A 16,696-nucleotide genomic window follows, 5' to 3' on the forward strand; every position below is an offset into this window, starting at 1 on the left:
GCCGGGCTTTTGTTTTCCTCCAGCGCCCCGTTTCCCACACGTGATTGCCGTGTTATTGCACAGGGCGCTCGGCGGCGCGGCTGCTGCACCTATAAATACGGAGCGGGCGGGCGGCGGGGGCCCGGGGCAGCGCGGCGCGGCCGGGCGGAGCGCACCCCTGGGCACCCCCATGCACCCCGCGGCGCCCCTGCCCCGCCGCCCGCCCGCCTGACGGGCCGGCAGCGAGAGGCAGCGCCCGGCCAGCGCCAAGGGGAGGGGGAGCCGGCCGACAATGGCGGCGGCCGCCACCGCCGCCAGCCCTGGCAGTCCCGCCGCCGGGCCCCTGCCGCCGCCGGCGGAGCCCTGCCCCAGGAAAGCGCCGCAGCCGCCGCCGCTGCAGCCGCTGCCGCCGGCGCGCAGCGACCCCCGCCGCAGGCAGGCCGCGCTCTCCTTCCTCACCAGCATCTCCCTCGACGGGCGGCCCCCGCCGCCGGGCAGCGACGGCCCCGCCGCCCGGCCCCGCCAGGCGCAGCCGCCGCCGCGGCTGGGCAGCCCCCCGGCGGCGCCCGCCGAGCCCCCGGAGGAGGAGGAAGACGAGGAGGAGGAGGAGGACGCCTTCGCCGCGGTGCAGGTGCCGCCCGCCGTGTTCCTGGGCGCCGCGGCGGCGGGGAGCCGCGGCCGCCTCAACTCCTTCACGGCGGGGGTGCTGCCGGCGCCCTTCGGCCGCACCAGCCCCCAGGGCAGCATCGGCGGCAGCGGGGAGCTGGGGCAGCCCGGCCCCGCCGCCGCCTTCGAGCTGCAGCGCTCCCGGTAAGCAGCGCCGCGGGGATGAGGGATGCTCGGCATGCGGGGATGAGGGATGCGCAGGATGGTGATGGGCTCGGTACGGGCGGGCACGGCCGGGGGAAGCCGTGGGGAGAGGGAGGCCCGAGAGCCGCGGGGCGGGAGCTCCCTCCGCGGGGCCGGCCCCGCTGCCGTCCGCCCGGGGGAGCAGCAGGGGCAGGGATGTGCGGGCGTGCAGGGGCAGGTCCGCCGAGGTGCCCGAGCCTCCCGGGCGGCAGCAGCTCGTCCTTCCGTCCGTCGGTCGGTCCTGCCTGGGCGCGAGTGGCTGAAAGTTTCCCTGCCGCTCAGCGGCCGCACAGCGCCGTGCCCGCCGCAGCCCAGCCCAGCCCCGCCGCACAGCCGCTGTCACCCCGCGCTCCCCTCTGGTGGCGGGTTCAGCCCGCCGTGCTGCCTGTCCTATAGACAGCAGGCTGGGAACCGGCTCTGAGTCAAGTGAGCTGTAGCCAGGTCTGGTAGCCCGCAAAGGGGAAGGAAATCTTTGCATGGAAATCGCGGATTACGGTGCGAGCGCATGGTTCAAGCAGCGTCTCGCTACCACCCTAAATAAGCTCTTTATCTCCAAGCACTTTGGTTCTCTGGGTCGTTTCTCGCCGCCGGGTACTCTTTTGCCTTTTAATTCCCTAAGGAACACCCTCACCTGCTTCAGCTCTCAAGCTGAGACTTCTGGCTAAGTCGGTGCAATCATGTAAAAATATGTGAATGCCTGTGGATACAGAATCACCTTCCTTCACTTCCTCAACAACATACTCAGATATCAAAGACGGAGGGGGGGAAGAAGCTGGAGGAAATGACTGTGCTCCCCAAGCCCACATCGGCAGCCACTCCCACATTCCCCATTTGCCACACTCCCTCCTTGTTTCTCCCTTGGACAAATAGGTAGACTTTGAGTCACATGTTATTGCAAGGGTTTATAAGGGTAATTGAGCATAGATCGCTGTAGAAAAGTCCCTTTCAGAACCAACCAGCTTGGAGAAACTGGAAGTATTCCAGGGGAAAGTTATCTTAGCTGCATGCCCCACTGTTGGTTGTTTGTTTTTCCCCCTCCCCCCTTCCATCTGGGTTGTATTGGTGGCTTTTTTGAGCCCCTTTTCAGGTGCTGTGCTAGTGGGAGCCCCACCTTCCCAAGCAGCGTGCCTGCTGGTGAGTTACCACCCTTCTTCTCCCAGTCATGTGTCTCTCAAAACAATTTCTGCAGTGACAACCCTCTAATTGCTCCGTGGATCAACTGCACAGCTGTGTCACACACACACACACACACACACACACACACACACACACACTCGTGCATTTCACTCTGTGATGTGATTCTGCCCACAGCCTTGTGGGGGAGAAGTGACCCACAGACCATGATTTGGGAAGTGCTTTTCTACTCTTGAACTAAGCATTCAAGAGACTGGGTTCTTCTCGACCTTTTACTTAGTGCTTTTATTATTGAGGCAGGACTCCAGTATTAATTTTCTTGATTCCCAGGGATCATCCTTGGTTTTTGTTTCTTGCACGCTTTGATCCTCTGCTTGGTTCTGGGAAGGATGCTTAGATCTCACTGGTATCACTTCACTGAGCTATTCCTCTTCCAGTCATTTAGTCCCTTTGCTTCTTTCCCCCACTTTCTGAAGGTCTTGTACAGCTACCTATGTGGGGTTTTTGGTTGGTTTGTTTTTTTTATTACATGAGAACAGAGTGGAGTTTAAGAGGGAAAGGTAATTACTGTTCTTGTTTACAACCTAGAAATCCAGAGTCTTGCAAGTTCAGCTGTGCTGCTAGCATGCAAACAAACTGAATGGATAGCCCAAGTCCATGGCCAGGGAAGTCACCTAAGGAAACCTTTCCAGGATGCTCCTCCAGTCCTATAGCGGCTGTCATTTGTGCTGTATAATTTCTTGTGATGAAGGCTGCAAGGAAGGTGCTGGTCTTCTACTGTTTGGTTTCCTGAGAGCTGGATTCAGTTGTGGTGAAGACTTTGCATTACTGCCCTGACAATTTTGAGGCTCTGCATTGTAGCACTGGTGCAGGAGAGCTCTGGGTAGTGTCCCCTGCCTTTGCTGGCTGTCCTGATGCTGCACATGTGCGGTCCAGGACATAATTTCCCTTCAATAGATCTCTTTCTGTTCTGGGAAGAGTGTGTATTTTTAAACACCGGGAACAGGCAGCTGCAGACCACGGAGCTTGCACAGAGCGTTAGCAGCTCATGTTCTTAATGAAAAGGTGTGGCAGGAGCTCTGGTTGCTGGGTTCACCCGTGCTGCACAGAAGTTAAATCACAGGCATGCACCGGGCTGGCACAAGCCCAAGAACAGAGGGTTGCAGCAGCCCTTCTGCTGCTCTCTTAATGGAGAGGAAGGAGCCAAATCCCCAGCACACAGCCAGCCCTTCTCAGGGTGACGGGGTGAAAGTCACAGCACTTGCCTAGGGACAGGCATTAGCTCATGTGAAGGATGATGCAGGGAGGAAAATTAGATTTTTTTGGTAGTTCATGTGTGCACTGGCTGCCTTTCCTCCCACCCTTCTGCTCTCCTTGCAGTGAGTGAGCTTGAAATTGAATTTGAGGAGTTGTTTGACAGACAAGTCCTGTGTGCTGAGACACAGAAGTTATAACATGAAACCTTCTTCTGTTACAGTATCAGGCAAGACAGGTTGCCTTATGTTGTTATTTGGTTTTCAGAAACCATTGTGAACGTATAATCAGAGTTCCCTGACTTTTTTGTTTGTGTTAGCAGTTTGTATAATTGCATACTAGTTTATATTTAACAAGGTTATCATTAATGTGGTTTGGGTTTGTGCTCTATGTGTGTTCACAAGAAACAAACAATACAAAAAAAAAGGAACATGGAGCTTCTAGCTGCTTGGAGGCTAGTATGTAATTATATGTAAATGGCAAAAAATAGGCTTGTTCAGAGGTTGGCTGGTTGGTGCCAAAGGCTCCTGTCTTCCTGCAGGTGTTTATTTCAATTTGTGGTGAATAGGTGGACAAGGACATGAGTTTATTAGAAGCTAGGGCCAGGATTTCTTTCATGTGAAATTATAATTCATTTTAATAGAATTATCTGAATTTAGTGAGGACTTTTGCGAAGCCGGGTTTCAGCAACAGAGGTTTAAAATAGTTGCACATCCTGTGCATTAGAGGATGGTCCAGGTACCTGGTTTTGTTCATGCCTAGATTTCTTCTTGCCATAGTTTTCTTTGGGAAAAATATTGCTGTTTCCATATGTGAAGTTTCCTTCTCCAGTGGGACAGGTGGTAAGAAACAAGCACATGCTCTTTTTTTTGTTGTTTGGTTTTGGATTTTTTTCTGTTTTGCTAAGGAAGCGAATTGGTGATTGGATTTGGAGTTCAAACGTTGCTTACAGTTTCATTTGTCTGTGCCACCGCCATGTCAGGTTTGAAGGCAGGTGGGCAGAAGAATTCCTTCTGGGAGCAGCAGGTGCTGGGAAGCAAGGAGAGAGTATCTGCTGAGTAATCACTGAGGAGGGGTCCACTCAGAAGGACACTGAGGTTATCATGGTCCAAATAGATTTTTCTTCAGAATTTACTGATCTACAATATACCTCATTTCCTGATTAATTCTAAAATTAATTTACAGTTAGTAAAGCTTGTGAAAATTCAATTTAGTTTTACCTATTAGAAAGCACATAGGTGCATTTGGTTTGCAAATTTCAGTGGGTTGTTAGTGCTGGAGGAAGCCCCCAGGATGCTGAATGCTGCCATTAAGTGTTTGTGATGGAGGGCGGAGAGGTCAGAATCCAGTTCTGCATGGCCCTGGGCAGGCAGGCAGTGCACAGCAGAAGTTGCCTCCAAACTGGACATGCAAGAGACAAAAGAAGAGTCTCTCAGAAACAAGAGTCTTACAGGCAGAGTCCTGAAAGGGGAGCAGAACAAAGAGCTGGGGGCACCCTCCACCCTGTGGGGTCATCCCAGCATCAGGAGGTGGCTTGTGAGCCACTGGAAACACATCAGCCCTTTAGTGTGTGATGAACACTGTGCTATTCACTGAACCTAAAGCCCTTTGGGCAGCCTGAATTTCAGAATTATGTATACAAGCATAGCATGAAAACAGTGATTTAATGGTCTGAGAAGTCAGTGGGAAGTGCACATGCTAAACAAAGTCTTTTCGTAGGTGTGTGACCTTGTACACGGTGGATAGCTGCTGGCTCTAAAGAAGGGCATGCTTGTTGACCTCAGCTGTGACTTCAGGAGGCTGAATTCCTGTGCCTCCCTGAAGGGGGAATGTTCAACAGCAGGGTTAAGGCTCAGGCAATAAGGGCTGTTTCAGTAGTAGCACACAGTGTACAAGCTCCATGAGTCCTGGAAGGAGCACGTCCTTCAGCACGAGCACGCTGAGAAGCTGGATCCTCATGCTCACCATGAGCTGGGCAGGGGCACTCTCTGATGCTGCTGGGCTCTCTGGGCTGTGCAGGGGCACTCTCTGATGCTGCTGGGCTCTCTGGGCTGTGCATGTGCTGAGCATGGCCAGCCCCACATTTCAGGGACTGGCTTTCACCACTGCTGGTCTCTGTCAGCCATTTCCCTTGCTCAGGGCAGAGGTGTTTGTGCCTCCCTCTGCTACTTCCTTTGAATCTGGTGGAAATGGGGTCTTCCAGGTGTTAGCTGAAGCTGACCCGTGGTTGAGAAGTCACTGGAATAGGATGGCACACACGTGGGTGGACACCATAGATGCAGCACCCCTGTTCCCTTAGTACACAAGCTTTTAAAAACAAATCCCACAGGAATTTGCTCTGGCATATTTTAGGCTCTTATTATACTATTTGGTGAGCATCTCTGTCAGATAAAAAAGGTTAATATTCATCAGACAAGGAAAAGAACCCCTTTGCTGTCAATTCTGAAGAGTAGAACAGTGGGACAGAACATGGTGTTCATGAGTACTAGGGAATTAGAGAGCTTCACAGAGGGACAGAGGCTGAGGAGCAGCTGTGTCTGCCAGAGCCTCAGGACTCTGCAGGTTTCAGAGTGAGGCAGCCTTGGAGCTGGACAGGTGAGAGGGATATTCCTGTGTGGGTGCACAATAACCCCTGTGAGGAGACCTGAGCTGGTAACACATGAAGAGTCCTGTTTGCCCTCACTGGCTGCCAATTCAAAGCTTTCTGGGTCCAGCCCTGCCACGGGAAGTACTGTGTTTATACCACACTGGTGCTTGGCTGGTGTGCAGTGACCCCTCATTAGCTGTCAGGGGAGCAGAAGGAGCAAATTTCAGTGGGTTTGCTTATGTGGTGGGTGCATTTCCACTACTTGATCTTTCTTTTCACCCTTTTCTTTACCAGCAAATCTCCTGTGCAGGCAGCCAAACTGGGTCTTTGCCTTAGAAGCCTGCTACGCAGCTGTTGTCTGCGCATTAGTAGTGTTGAAAGCACCTTGAAATGGTGAAGATTGGTAGCAGCTGTGTGAGTCACTAGCCCTCCAGACCATGACAAAAACATAGTTCCATGGTAGATAAATAGGATAATGACAGATCGTAGTTTGATGATAGCTTTTGAATATGAAGTGTGCTTTAGTCTGCAATTATTATGACTTTGAGAATTCTCTGGTGGAAGATACCGCTTAGCTTGGAGCAGTTCAAAACACCTAAAACACAAATATGAGATTGCCAAGTGTGCTCTCTGATAAAGAAAAAAACTAAAACAATCCTCTAGTAATTCTGTGATTTCCTTGTTTCGAAGAAGTAGATATCAGCTGGGCTGTCTGCAGACTCAGTAGTGCAGTATGATGGAAGGTAAAGATGAGAAGAACCAAATCTTGATTTGTTTCTTTTCTTTTTATTTTTTCCCCTCTGATTTCAGCTGTACTACTCTTGTAGTGTAAGTTCCCCACTACACAAATGAGAAGACTACTCTTTATAATTTAACCAAAAAATGCAGAAGTTGGTTTATATGTAGGGACTTGGATACCCTGAAGCTTCTGTAGGCACCAGCTTGTCCCTTACGATGCGTGGGAAAGCAGATTCTATTTGCAAATGGGACAAGCTGGTGTCTACAGAAATCTATATGCAAATATCCACAGAATTCACCCCTGAACATTTGCCAGTACCTCTGAGGGTGTGCTCAGCCTTTATGACAAACTCTTTTCTGTACCCAGAATTGCTATGGATGGCTGTGGGGCTGCCACCAGATACCAGACTTAGCAACGCAGCAGGTGCAGCAGGACACAGAGCTGGCTCTTTTCACAACCCAACTGAAAAAACCCTTGCCAGTTTGCTGTGAGAAGTATTCTTTCTAGAAAATGGAAATGACATAATTTGGCATATGGAGAGTATCTGCTTGCTGGCCTGTCGTTTGCAAATAGCATGCTGAGAAATTTAAGGAATGGTATTTGTTTTCATAGGAAGGGCTTTCAGAAGTTTTCAGGGTTTTGTGGTTATTTTTTTTTTTCTGTTTTGTTTTGTTTTTAGGTTTTTTTGTCTGTGTGTGTGGGGGGGGGTTGATTGTTTTGTGTTTTGGGAGGGATATTTTTTTACTCCAAAGGTAGGGTAGAGAGCCTGGTCAGGCATTTAGATGAAGAAAATTTAATGGTAGTTGGAGAAAATGTGATGTGCCAGTGGGAGATTTCCAGGACTCTTGTGATTTGCTTTTCAGTGTGCAATATGCAGATTTAGGGGGATACATATTTAAGGAACTGAGAGGTTCCTTCACAAGAGCTACTGTGTTATGTTCATGGCAACTGCTTTCCTGTCATCAATGCTAAATGTATTTTCTGTTCTCATTATGTATTTCAAAGCCAGCACTGCTTTTAGGAGCAGTGTTTCAGGGTGTTTATCTAAGGAGGGTTTTCTGTTGTGGAAAACTGAGAAGTGAATGAGTAGTGAAGCAAAGACTACTTCTTTTCTAGAAAAAGTGTTTTTTAAAAAAAATAACCTTTCACCTCATCTGTGAATATAAAGCACAATTGCATGTTCTTAGCAAGCAGTGATGTTTTCCCCTGTGCTGTTACAGATCAGGCTAGCAATTTTGTGAAATTGAGGTTTGGGGAAAGATTCACTCACCACAATTGAAATGTTTTCCACTCATTGTCTTGGATGACAGAGGAGGGTATGTCCTCTCTGACAAGAGAACCTGAAAAGCCTGGGCTGTATGTTTGCTTATATATAAAACTGCTCAGTTAAATCAAGCACCAGTGTATGATGTTTTCCTAGTAAGTAAATCTCTGCAATATCAGGGATTTGACTCTATAGTATTGGTGGGATTAAAAAAATGGAAAGCTAGAGAAGTTTATCATAATTTTTCAGTCAACAATGGATTGCATTTTGGTGCTCCTAGAGATAATCATATTACCAAGGTAAATATGATTAAATTTTCGAATCTACATGCTGTCAAGGCAAATCAGACATAGGCACATCGATTTGTAGGTAAAGGCATTCAAAAGAAGCATACATTTTCCTGCAAAGGAAAAAAAATCCCCTCATTGTGTAACAGGAAAAATCTGTAGGGTGACATTATGACTTCTTTCTGCACCATGTAGCTGGAACTGAGCTGTATGAAACAAACAGGGATGAAGCTCTTGAGCTTGCTTTTCCCTTTCTCTGGGTTTTGGGTAGGATTTTGGGCACCAAGAATTCATCAGTGCCTCTGGGTTAGCAGCCTGCTTGCACTAAGCTGTATTTTTCTGCCATCCATGTGCTGTCTGCTGTGTGTGGCTTCACCCGTGACTGTGCAGGTCATACCTGCAGATTTTTTATGTATGCAAGGGACAGAGAAGTGATACTGGGATGTGGTGGTGGTGCAGCCTTAGTAGGTACCAACCACAGGCACTGTTGCTGTCCTTGCTGCTTGTGTCTTCTGTAGTGTGGGAAGGCTGGTGAGAGCTTTCTCTCTATCTTCTCCCTTCTGTGGGGCATCATTTCTTTTCCCATTCCAAGATGAAGAAGGAGCCACTGCAGGTGGCTAACAGGGTTAGTAACTCCCAGGAGTTACTAAGGAGATTGAATGGACAAATGTCCATCAAATGGAAGGCTCTAGCATTTCCAGCATCATTGTTTCTGGAAGATCTGCCATGGGTGGGAGTGCAGGGAGATGTCCCAGCCCTCCAACACGGCTGCATGATGCAGAGGTTCATGTACCAGAAAGGGGAAAGAAGTCAAGAGACCCCAAACTGGGTTCTCTCCCTTTTTCACAGGAGGTGTACATGCTGGCAGAGTGGCATGGATTTAGTTTCATCATGATTGAAGGCTCAGATGTTATTACCATTGCTTTTTACAGAAATCACTCACAGCACTGGAGCAGTCTGTTGCCCACTGCAGCTGCTAGCAGAGAAGTGGATTCTACCCCCAGCCTCATGCTGTGCCCTTAGAAGGGTGCAAGCAGCCCAGCTTCACCAGCCTGCTTCAGAAAGAGGGCTGCTGAATTTGAGTTTCCTGGGTGCATGGTGCTGGAGGAGGGGAGAGCAGAGCCTCAGTGCCCCAAGGAGATGGGATGCCTTTGGCACTCAGGAAGGACCACTGTGGCAGCTGCAGGGTTGTCTGGCTTCATGCTGTACCTCCGGCACATGTAGGGATGGAGAAAGTGGGAGCCAGGTGGTGAATGTCACATAACGCCCTTTGCCTGCTTGGATAATTTACATACATTTGCATATGCACAGGTGCAGCCTATACCTGCAGTTCATAAAGCTCTCATTGCTCCCTGTTCACAAGGACATGTTCTAGGCCCCTGCCCTCCCCACCCCACTGCACTCAGCCTGTGTGAAGGGTGGAGCATAAAGCAGAAGCTAGATGTCAGCTGTGGTCTGAATTGTGTCTTGAAGATATCTTTTTGGGGTTTTAACTCACCAGCTTTATTCCTTGTGTTTTGTCAAACTTTATTTTCCTGTTGCTTCTGCACCTCTGTTACTACCTACAGAACCAAAACAAAAGGAGATGAATTTCCTCCTTTTCCAGTCAAGATTGCAATCGGCTCCACCCAGGCAAATGCTGGGTGACAGAAGTATTGCCCACGTGTCCGTGGGGTGTGGTGGATGGGCACAGCAGGGAGTGAAGTCCTCATTAGGTGACAGCTACTTGAAAATGAAGACACCCATCTTGATATCTGGGACGTGGGCACAGTTGAGGAGGTTTGGTAGCTGCAAGCACGCTCTGCAGTTTCCTGAATTTAGTTAAGTGAATGATACCATCTCTGACTAGAAAACATGGAGGTGTCTTTTTGGGTAATAGGAAGAGAGGCAAAACAGCTTTCAGGTGCTACAGTGCAAAGTGCAGTTTAATGGCTTAGGTAGGTGTGTCATGTAGGTGCTGCATCAGGTTATGTAAAAAGGTGTGGAAAACTCTCCATCTGCTATTAATAGACTTGGAAGTGTGGCCTTTAAAACACAAAGGGTTGTGTTTGTATTTTTGAAAATACAAGTTCACGTAAGCCTCTGTCTTCAGCATTGTGGAACCTCCTTAATTTTATGAGGCTGTTTTCCTAAAGCAAAACTGGGTTTGATTTTTAATTGATGGTGTTCACTGCTTTGTAGAGTCCCATCTTTTAGCATAAGCTAATCCAGAAGAAGTGGCAGCTCAGAGGTGGTTGCTTAAAAAGGCAGAATTATTTACAGCAGAACACAAAGTGCCACTCTCAAGTACCTCCATTGTGACCTTTGAGATTTATTTGGAAAATCCGTATTTTTCCATGTGCATGCGCTGCCTCAAGATAAAATATTCTCCTATTTTAGAAGGCACTCCAGGTACTGCAGAACTCGAGAGCAGCCTCACAAGTAGCAAGTGACTGCACACATTTGTTTTAAGGAATAGACTTCATTGTCCCAGGCTTTTTACTTCTGTTTGTTTTAAAGAGATTATTAGAAATACTAGTTTCTTGTTTGTTCGTTAGTTTCATTATTGATGTTAGGCTATTCAAATCAAAGACAGTGCTAGGGTGCAACAGGGAGCAACTTTGAGCAGATGTGTTTGAAAATAAAAACTGCAAATTTTATGAATTTGCCAGCGCCCTTGAGCAGGCACTTGCAAGGCGATGTTTTCTGTTGCTGCCTTCATGCTCTGTGGGAAGGTTGAATAGATGATGTGAATGGAAATGTGTATTTTCTTGCAGTGTGTTTGTGAGCTTGCAGGCTTCCTTCTCCTGGAAGATGTAGTGTTGCAGCAGGAGCGAGGATGTTTTTCCCAGTGCAGTACCGGTGCTGTGCTCAGTGCTGCACAAAATGCCATTACTCCTCCATGTTCCTTGGTGCTAAGCCCCAAGACCTGTTTAGTGCAGGAGGGCACTGCAGAAGGCTGTGGGTTGTGATTAGGATTCACTCCCTTGAGGAGGATGGGCTGAGAGCAAAGAGGCTGGCGTGAAAAAGTGCTTGTAAGCCACTGCCTATTTGCAAGGATCAGGGCATCTGAAAACGACCAACCTCTGCAGTAATTACAGGGTTGCTCAGGTACAAATGAGAACAGGATTAGACCTGTCTTTTCTATTTTGAGTGCAGAGGTAGTATTTCCAACCCTTGGAGCGATTGCATATCTTGAATATCTTACTGGATAAATGAATGTGATAGCAACACTCAAGGGTGGCACGGTCTTTTGTGTAATTGGCACTAACCTTGCAGTTCTTGCAGTTCTTTGTTTTGTATGATTCCCCAGGAATATTTCAACACAGTCTTGCCTGGTTTTTTATTTGCTTTTTTTGGGTTTTTTTGTGTCATTTTCATATGTTAGAAGAAGCTGTCTTTTGAGAGGCTCTTGACCCTCATATCCACTTTCCAAGATGAGGGGTTATGGAAGTGAAAACTTGATTCACATCCCTGGTGACGTGGGGAGGGAACTGTTTTCTTTTTACTGGTCAGTTGTGGACTCTAAATTTTAATTTTGTAATGTGGTAGATTCTGAAAAAATTGATATTATATTTTTTTATTAAGTTGTTCACATTAACAGACATATTTCCTGTCTGTTTAGTGGAAAAGGTGAAACAGGAAAACCAAAATTTCAACATTTCAAAACTGCCATTGCACACTGATGGCAGTTTGTGAGCAGTGTAGTGGTCTGATGTCATACCCAGCATGGTTTTACCCTTGTCCAGGGCTTTTTTTAGATGTGAACATGCAGTGACTGAGGAAGTAGTGGTTTCTGTTTGTGTGGTCTGGCAAGAGTGGGCTCATTTTCTTAATCAAAAGAAAATAAACAGCCAAATTTTATACAAAGTATAGCTGATTTCACTTTCAGTGGAAGCAATAAGGCAACATTTTACCTGTGACTTCTATGTATGCAGCTACCAAATGAGCCTTCATGTTGTATCTCTCTAGAGATTTGCCAGGGGGAACCACACCAAGGCACAGAGGGGGAGGGTTGTGGTCTTCTCTTGGTGCTACTGTCTGCAGCTTCTCAGCCTTGTGAGAGGCACCTTTGTGTTTCTTCCTTATCCCAGCCAGATGCAAGTGGGCTTTGGCGAGCACATCTCTGCGTTTATCTGTTCTGACCCATCCAAGCACAAAGCCTTTCCACCCTTTCCTCTGTGCTAGACAAGCTCATTATTGTTCAGGTCTGAGGAGGCAAAGGGTGACAGAAGCAAAACAGTGCAAGTTTTGCATAATCTGTTTTTTTTTTCCTGCGGCTCTGGGGGCCATGGCCCTTGTATAGTGGCACTTTGTTCAACCTTCTTCCTTTGCAGAGACTACTGGGAAGGACAGAAAATTCTGTGGGTTCTTGGGCAGTTGAAGAGACAGCAACAGAAGTGTGGTTTTGGTTCCGTATCTGGACAGATTATTGAGGTCCTGCTGCTTGAAACTGAAAAATAAAGGCATACGAATCGCCTGTTTTCCAAATAGCAGTTAGCAGATCCTGCCAGGAAAGGAAATCTTCACAGATCTCATTGTTGCTCTGCCACAGGTTGCTGAGTGCTGCTCTGTTAGCACTTGCATCCCTCATTTTACTTGTTGAATTTGTGGAGGTGGTTTCCCGCTGTCAGATCGAGTATCCCAGCTACCCCTGCCGGCAGTGCTACCCACTGCCCCACAGCCACGTCCGTGGGGGACCCTCAGCAGGGGCTGCACACAACTTGTCTGCTCCCCTCCCCACTGCTGCAGCCTCCTGACACCTCCTTGCTCCGTAAGGCTCCACCACAGGCTCATGGTGGTGACCATCAGGGTACCTGACCATCCTTTTCCTTGCTGACACTGTCCTGGCAGTCTGCAGTGCTGACAGAGCATGGCTGGAGCTGTCACTGTGAAAGCTTTGGATGTGCTTTTCTTCAAACAATAGCTGTGTGTCTACACTATATTTGTTCTTATTAGTACAATCAAGGATATTTATTCTGTATTTGTAGCTGTATTTATTCTTTGTGAGGTGCACGAATAAGTTTTTCTGGTTTCTAAAACAGTTTTTCCTGTCTAGAACTGCAGCAGTTCTACTCCCAAATTTCTTCTCCATTTTTTTCCCCTTTGTTTTTCTTAAAAACCTTCAAACTATGTATGCTTGCTATAGTTGGGTGAAAAATTAGTTCATATATTAAAAAGAAGGGAAGGAATACTCACTCCTAGGGCAATTTCTCTATACTCCTCTCTAATACGAGTACTGAAAAGATTTTGCATGCAAGCAAGTTCAAAAGGATGCTGAGCAACTCGTATTGGTGTGTTGTTACATTGTCATCAGGATACTACTTTCTGTGTTGTACTTACCCAGGTATTACATTACATATAATTTGAAAGCCTTAAATTACAAAAATACTCTACATGGGTTTGATGGGCTTATACTTAAAGCAAAGACAGAGACATTTGCAGATGTGCATTTACAGATGATGAAACTTAATGTTTGGGGTAGGATTACTGTTACTTTAATTGCCTGTCTGATATCCTCCTTGGAAGATTAAGTATTTTTGGTAGCAGCTTTGTGGTCTGTACCCTGTTGGCTTAATATCTGTCAGAAAATGATGTAACTGTTACTGGCACAGGTAAAATTGAGCTTGTGTTCAGCTCCCTGGGAGGGTGTTGTGAATGGGAAACTGTTGTATATACATAATCCCATTAGTCAATATTGTTCAAAATCCTTTTTTTTTTTCCCTTTCTCCTCTCACAACAAAGCTCCAAGGTCTGTGGTGAAGTGTTTTGTGACACATTTTCGAATGGGCCTTTTGCCCTGCATTCAGTTCTTTAATGCAAGAAGCTTTACCAGGAAACAAGAATCTCTTTCTTCTCTGTCTGTGTTTTTTCAGCTTGGGGCTGTGATGTTGAATATGCAGACAGACACACAAGTCAGATGATCTGAGATGTGTGATATTATGAGGTTATCCATTTCACATGATTAGTATCTGTACTGGAGTTGTTCGGTCTGTTTCATGTCTGTGCCATCTAAATATGTCTTAATCCTTTTTAAAAGATAGATTTTTGTGTGTTTTAGCACACCCTCAAGGCTGTTATAAAGAAAATCTTCCTTGTATTATATTTAGTGCCATCTCTTGAATGAGGCAATTTTTTAAATTAGCTTTTGTCATTGATAAAAGACTGTATAAAAATAGAGCCTGATCCTGCAAACACTTGCAAATATGTTCAGTCTTACTTTTCCAGGTAACTTGTTGCCTTTGACTCATAAAGACATTACCTAAAATAGTAAAATTTAGTAGTTTTGTAGTTTAGGCATGAGCCCCATCAGCTGAGGTTTCTGCAGAAATGCATCATTAGTCATGCAGTTGGCACCTTTGTTAAGAATACTGAAGTGCGTTGAGTTTTTACAGGATTGAACAATTTATTGCTATAAGTGGCTTCTTTGCACTACTAGGCTGGTATATTTTAAAATCTTAGAGTGAAAGATTTGAGATGTTCTTGTAAATGAATGTGTGCAATTAGTTCTTGTAATACTGAAAGCTGAATGTGGCCTGCGAGAATACTGGACACTAAATCTGAAGTCCGTGACAAAAAATCATTTTTATCCAAAGTGGGATCAAAATTAGATTTTTTGCAAGGCACTTCATGCTTTAAGTTCTTTTTAATGTACTTAATCTAAGAAGACATGATGAGCTCCTATCAGACTTTCCCCAGCTGGTTTTACCTGTAAGAGTTTTGTTGTATGCGTAATGCTGCTTATAGAGCAAAGATTTTCTGCCTGGAGGCGCCTCTAGGTGATTTGGGGCAATTAAAGGGATTAGTGGCCCCAAAGCAGAGGCTCACTGAAGCAAATATGTTCAAAATTCCAAGATTTTATTTCACAACCCAAAGTATCACCTTAAGCTCAAATAGCCACTGGGTTAGCCAGCAGAGAGTGTGCCTCTGGTCTCACATTACCTACCCCACATTTAATTTTTTCAGCTTTTGGAAGTACGCAGCTTAATTGATTGAATGGAGTAGGGGAGCGCCAGATCAATATTATCCATTTTCAGGGATTCAAATTTTATTTCTTTCTGCATAAGATTTTAATATGCTTTTTCATGATGGTTGGAGGCATTAGTAACATTTCTTAGTCACATGACCTAATAAAGGGTCTTGTGTCTCCTTTCCATCTTTGTGGCAGAGGAAGTTATTTCAGTATTTCCAGCTCCAGAGTCTTCCAATCTATGGTAGAGACTTTTCAAAGTCAGTGGATTGTTGAGAAGAGGTGGAGATGCTCAGTCTAATCCCCTTGCATTCTGCCATTTTGGCAAAGTTTCTAGCTTTCAAGATTAAAAAAAAAAATAAAATGTGCTCCTAAAGAGCCACATAACAGAAGGCAGAAAATGAGATTCATTAAGGATTCACAGAAATTCATGAATGTTTAATATGTTTTAGCTTTGTTTTTGTTTTTTAAACAGAGTCACAGATCTCTCATACCTTCCACTTTCAGAGAATCAGTGATGAATACTGAATGCAGCATAAGCACATGCAGAGTCTTTTTGTATACGTTTCATGGAGATGAGGCTCTCTGGAAAATGCTGGATATGTCCATGGAAGTAGTCACAACTGTGCCCATTGCAGCGCTGCTTTTAGTGTCTGCCTTGGTCCTGCTGTCATGGGAAGATCCATCTGCTGGGGCAGCTCAGGTGCCAAAAGGTGCCCCAGGAGTAGGGAGGGCTGTGTGGGGAGCTGCCTCTGCACTGGCATCTGGAGCCAGGGTAGATGTGAAACTAGAAAACAAGCCACCGCACCCTAATGGTCAGCAGTGTGGTTCCCGAGTTCGTAGGAGGAGGTGTAACGAAATGCAAGGGGAACAGTGCATCCTTCTGGCTGCTTGACTCTGTTCTTGCATCTTCCCCCCACCCACCCACCCAGTGGTATTTGAGGTTATGGCCTGGGTGTGTGGACAGCTTTTGTTCTCTTCTCTCAGAAACTTGTGATACTGAAGTCCATCAGGAGGGGCTTCTGATTTTATTTCTTTTTTTAATTACTTTTCTTTTTCAGCAAGGCAATTACCTCCTCTTTCAAAAACATTTTCTTCTGGATGTGACCCAGGGCCACCATTGCTTGTCACAACAAAACCAGCCAGCTGCTCTGGGGCATGCCAAATCCCCAACAGGTTGTTAGCCTGTAGTGAGATGGGGTGTCATCTCCTGCTGGATGGAGATGTTCACATCCAGCTTGGAGCTTTTTCAGAGTTACCTGTTTTGTGGTCATACCGACAGCAGTGCCTGCGAGTAGCTCACCGCCTGCTCTTGCTGGAACTTGTCCCAGCAGCAGCTGCTGCTTTGTGGGGGCTGTGGGGCTGACAGTCCTGGCTTTGGGGTATGAATCCTGCTGCATGGTGTCTGATTAAAATGCCTGGGTGTGGTTGAACAGTCTTTGACAATAATACATTCACTGACAATAGTGAAAGTACCTTGAAAACTGAGCAGTGGCACTGCAGGGTTGTCCCAACATGTTTTGTCGGGCTGGGACAAACAGCTGCCCCTTGAACTTGTGAGCCTTATTTATAAGAATTTCTCTCTAGTTGTTGCTGTAATCTGTGAATCAAAATCAAGTTGTATCTCCTCCCGAATATTCATGAAATTAGGCAA

General features: G+C 46.5%; 1 protein-coding gene across 3 annotated transcripts in view; it reads left to right on the forward strand.

Annotated features, from left to right (window-relative positions):
• The first annotated feature begins 130 nt into the window (after nucleotides 1-130).
• CABLES1 (Cdk5 and Abl enzyme substrate 1) overlaps nucleotides 131-16,696 on the forward strand; it is a 70,838-nt gene continuing 54,272 nt past the window's right edge. For all 3 annotated transcript variants that reach the window (XM_074549539.1, XM_074549552.1, XM_074549546.1), the window contains exon 1: nucleotides 131-789. In XM_074549539.1, coding sequence (XP_074405640.1) covers nucleotides 272-789 — 518 coding nt within the window. In that variant the 5' untranslated portion in view covers nucleotides 131-271. The remainder of the gene's footprint in view (nucleotides 790-16,696) is intronic.

This window comes from Zonotrichia albicollis, chromosome 1, assembly GCF_047830755.1.
Source record: "Zonotrichia albicollis isolate bZonAlb1 chromosome 1, bZonAlb1.hap1, whole genome shotgun sequence".
NCBI classification, from domain to species: domain Eukaryota; kingdom Metazoa; phylum Chordata; class Aves; order Passeriformes; family Passerellidae; genus Zonotrichia; species Zonotrichia albicollis.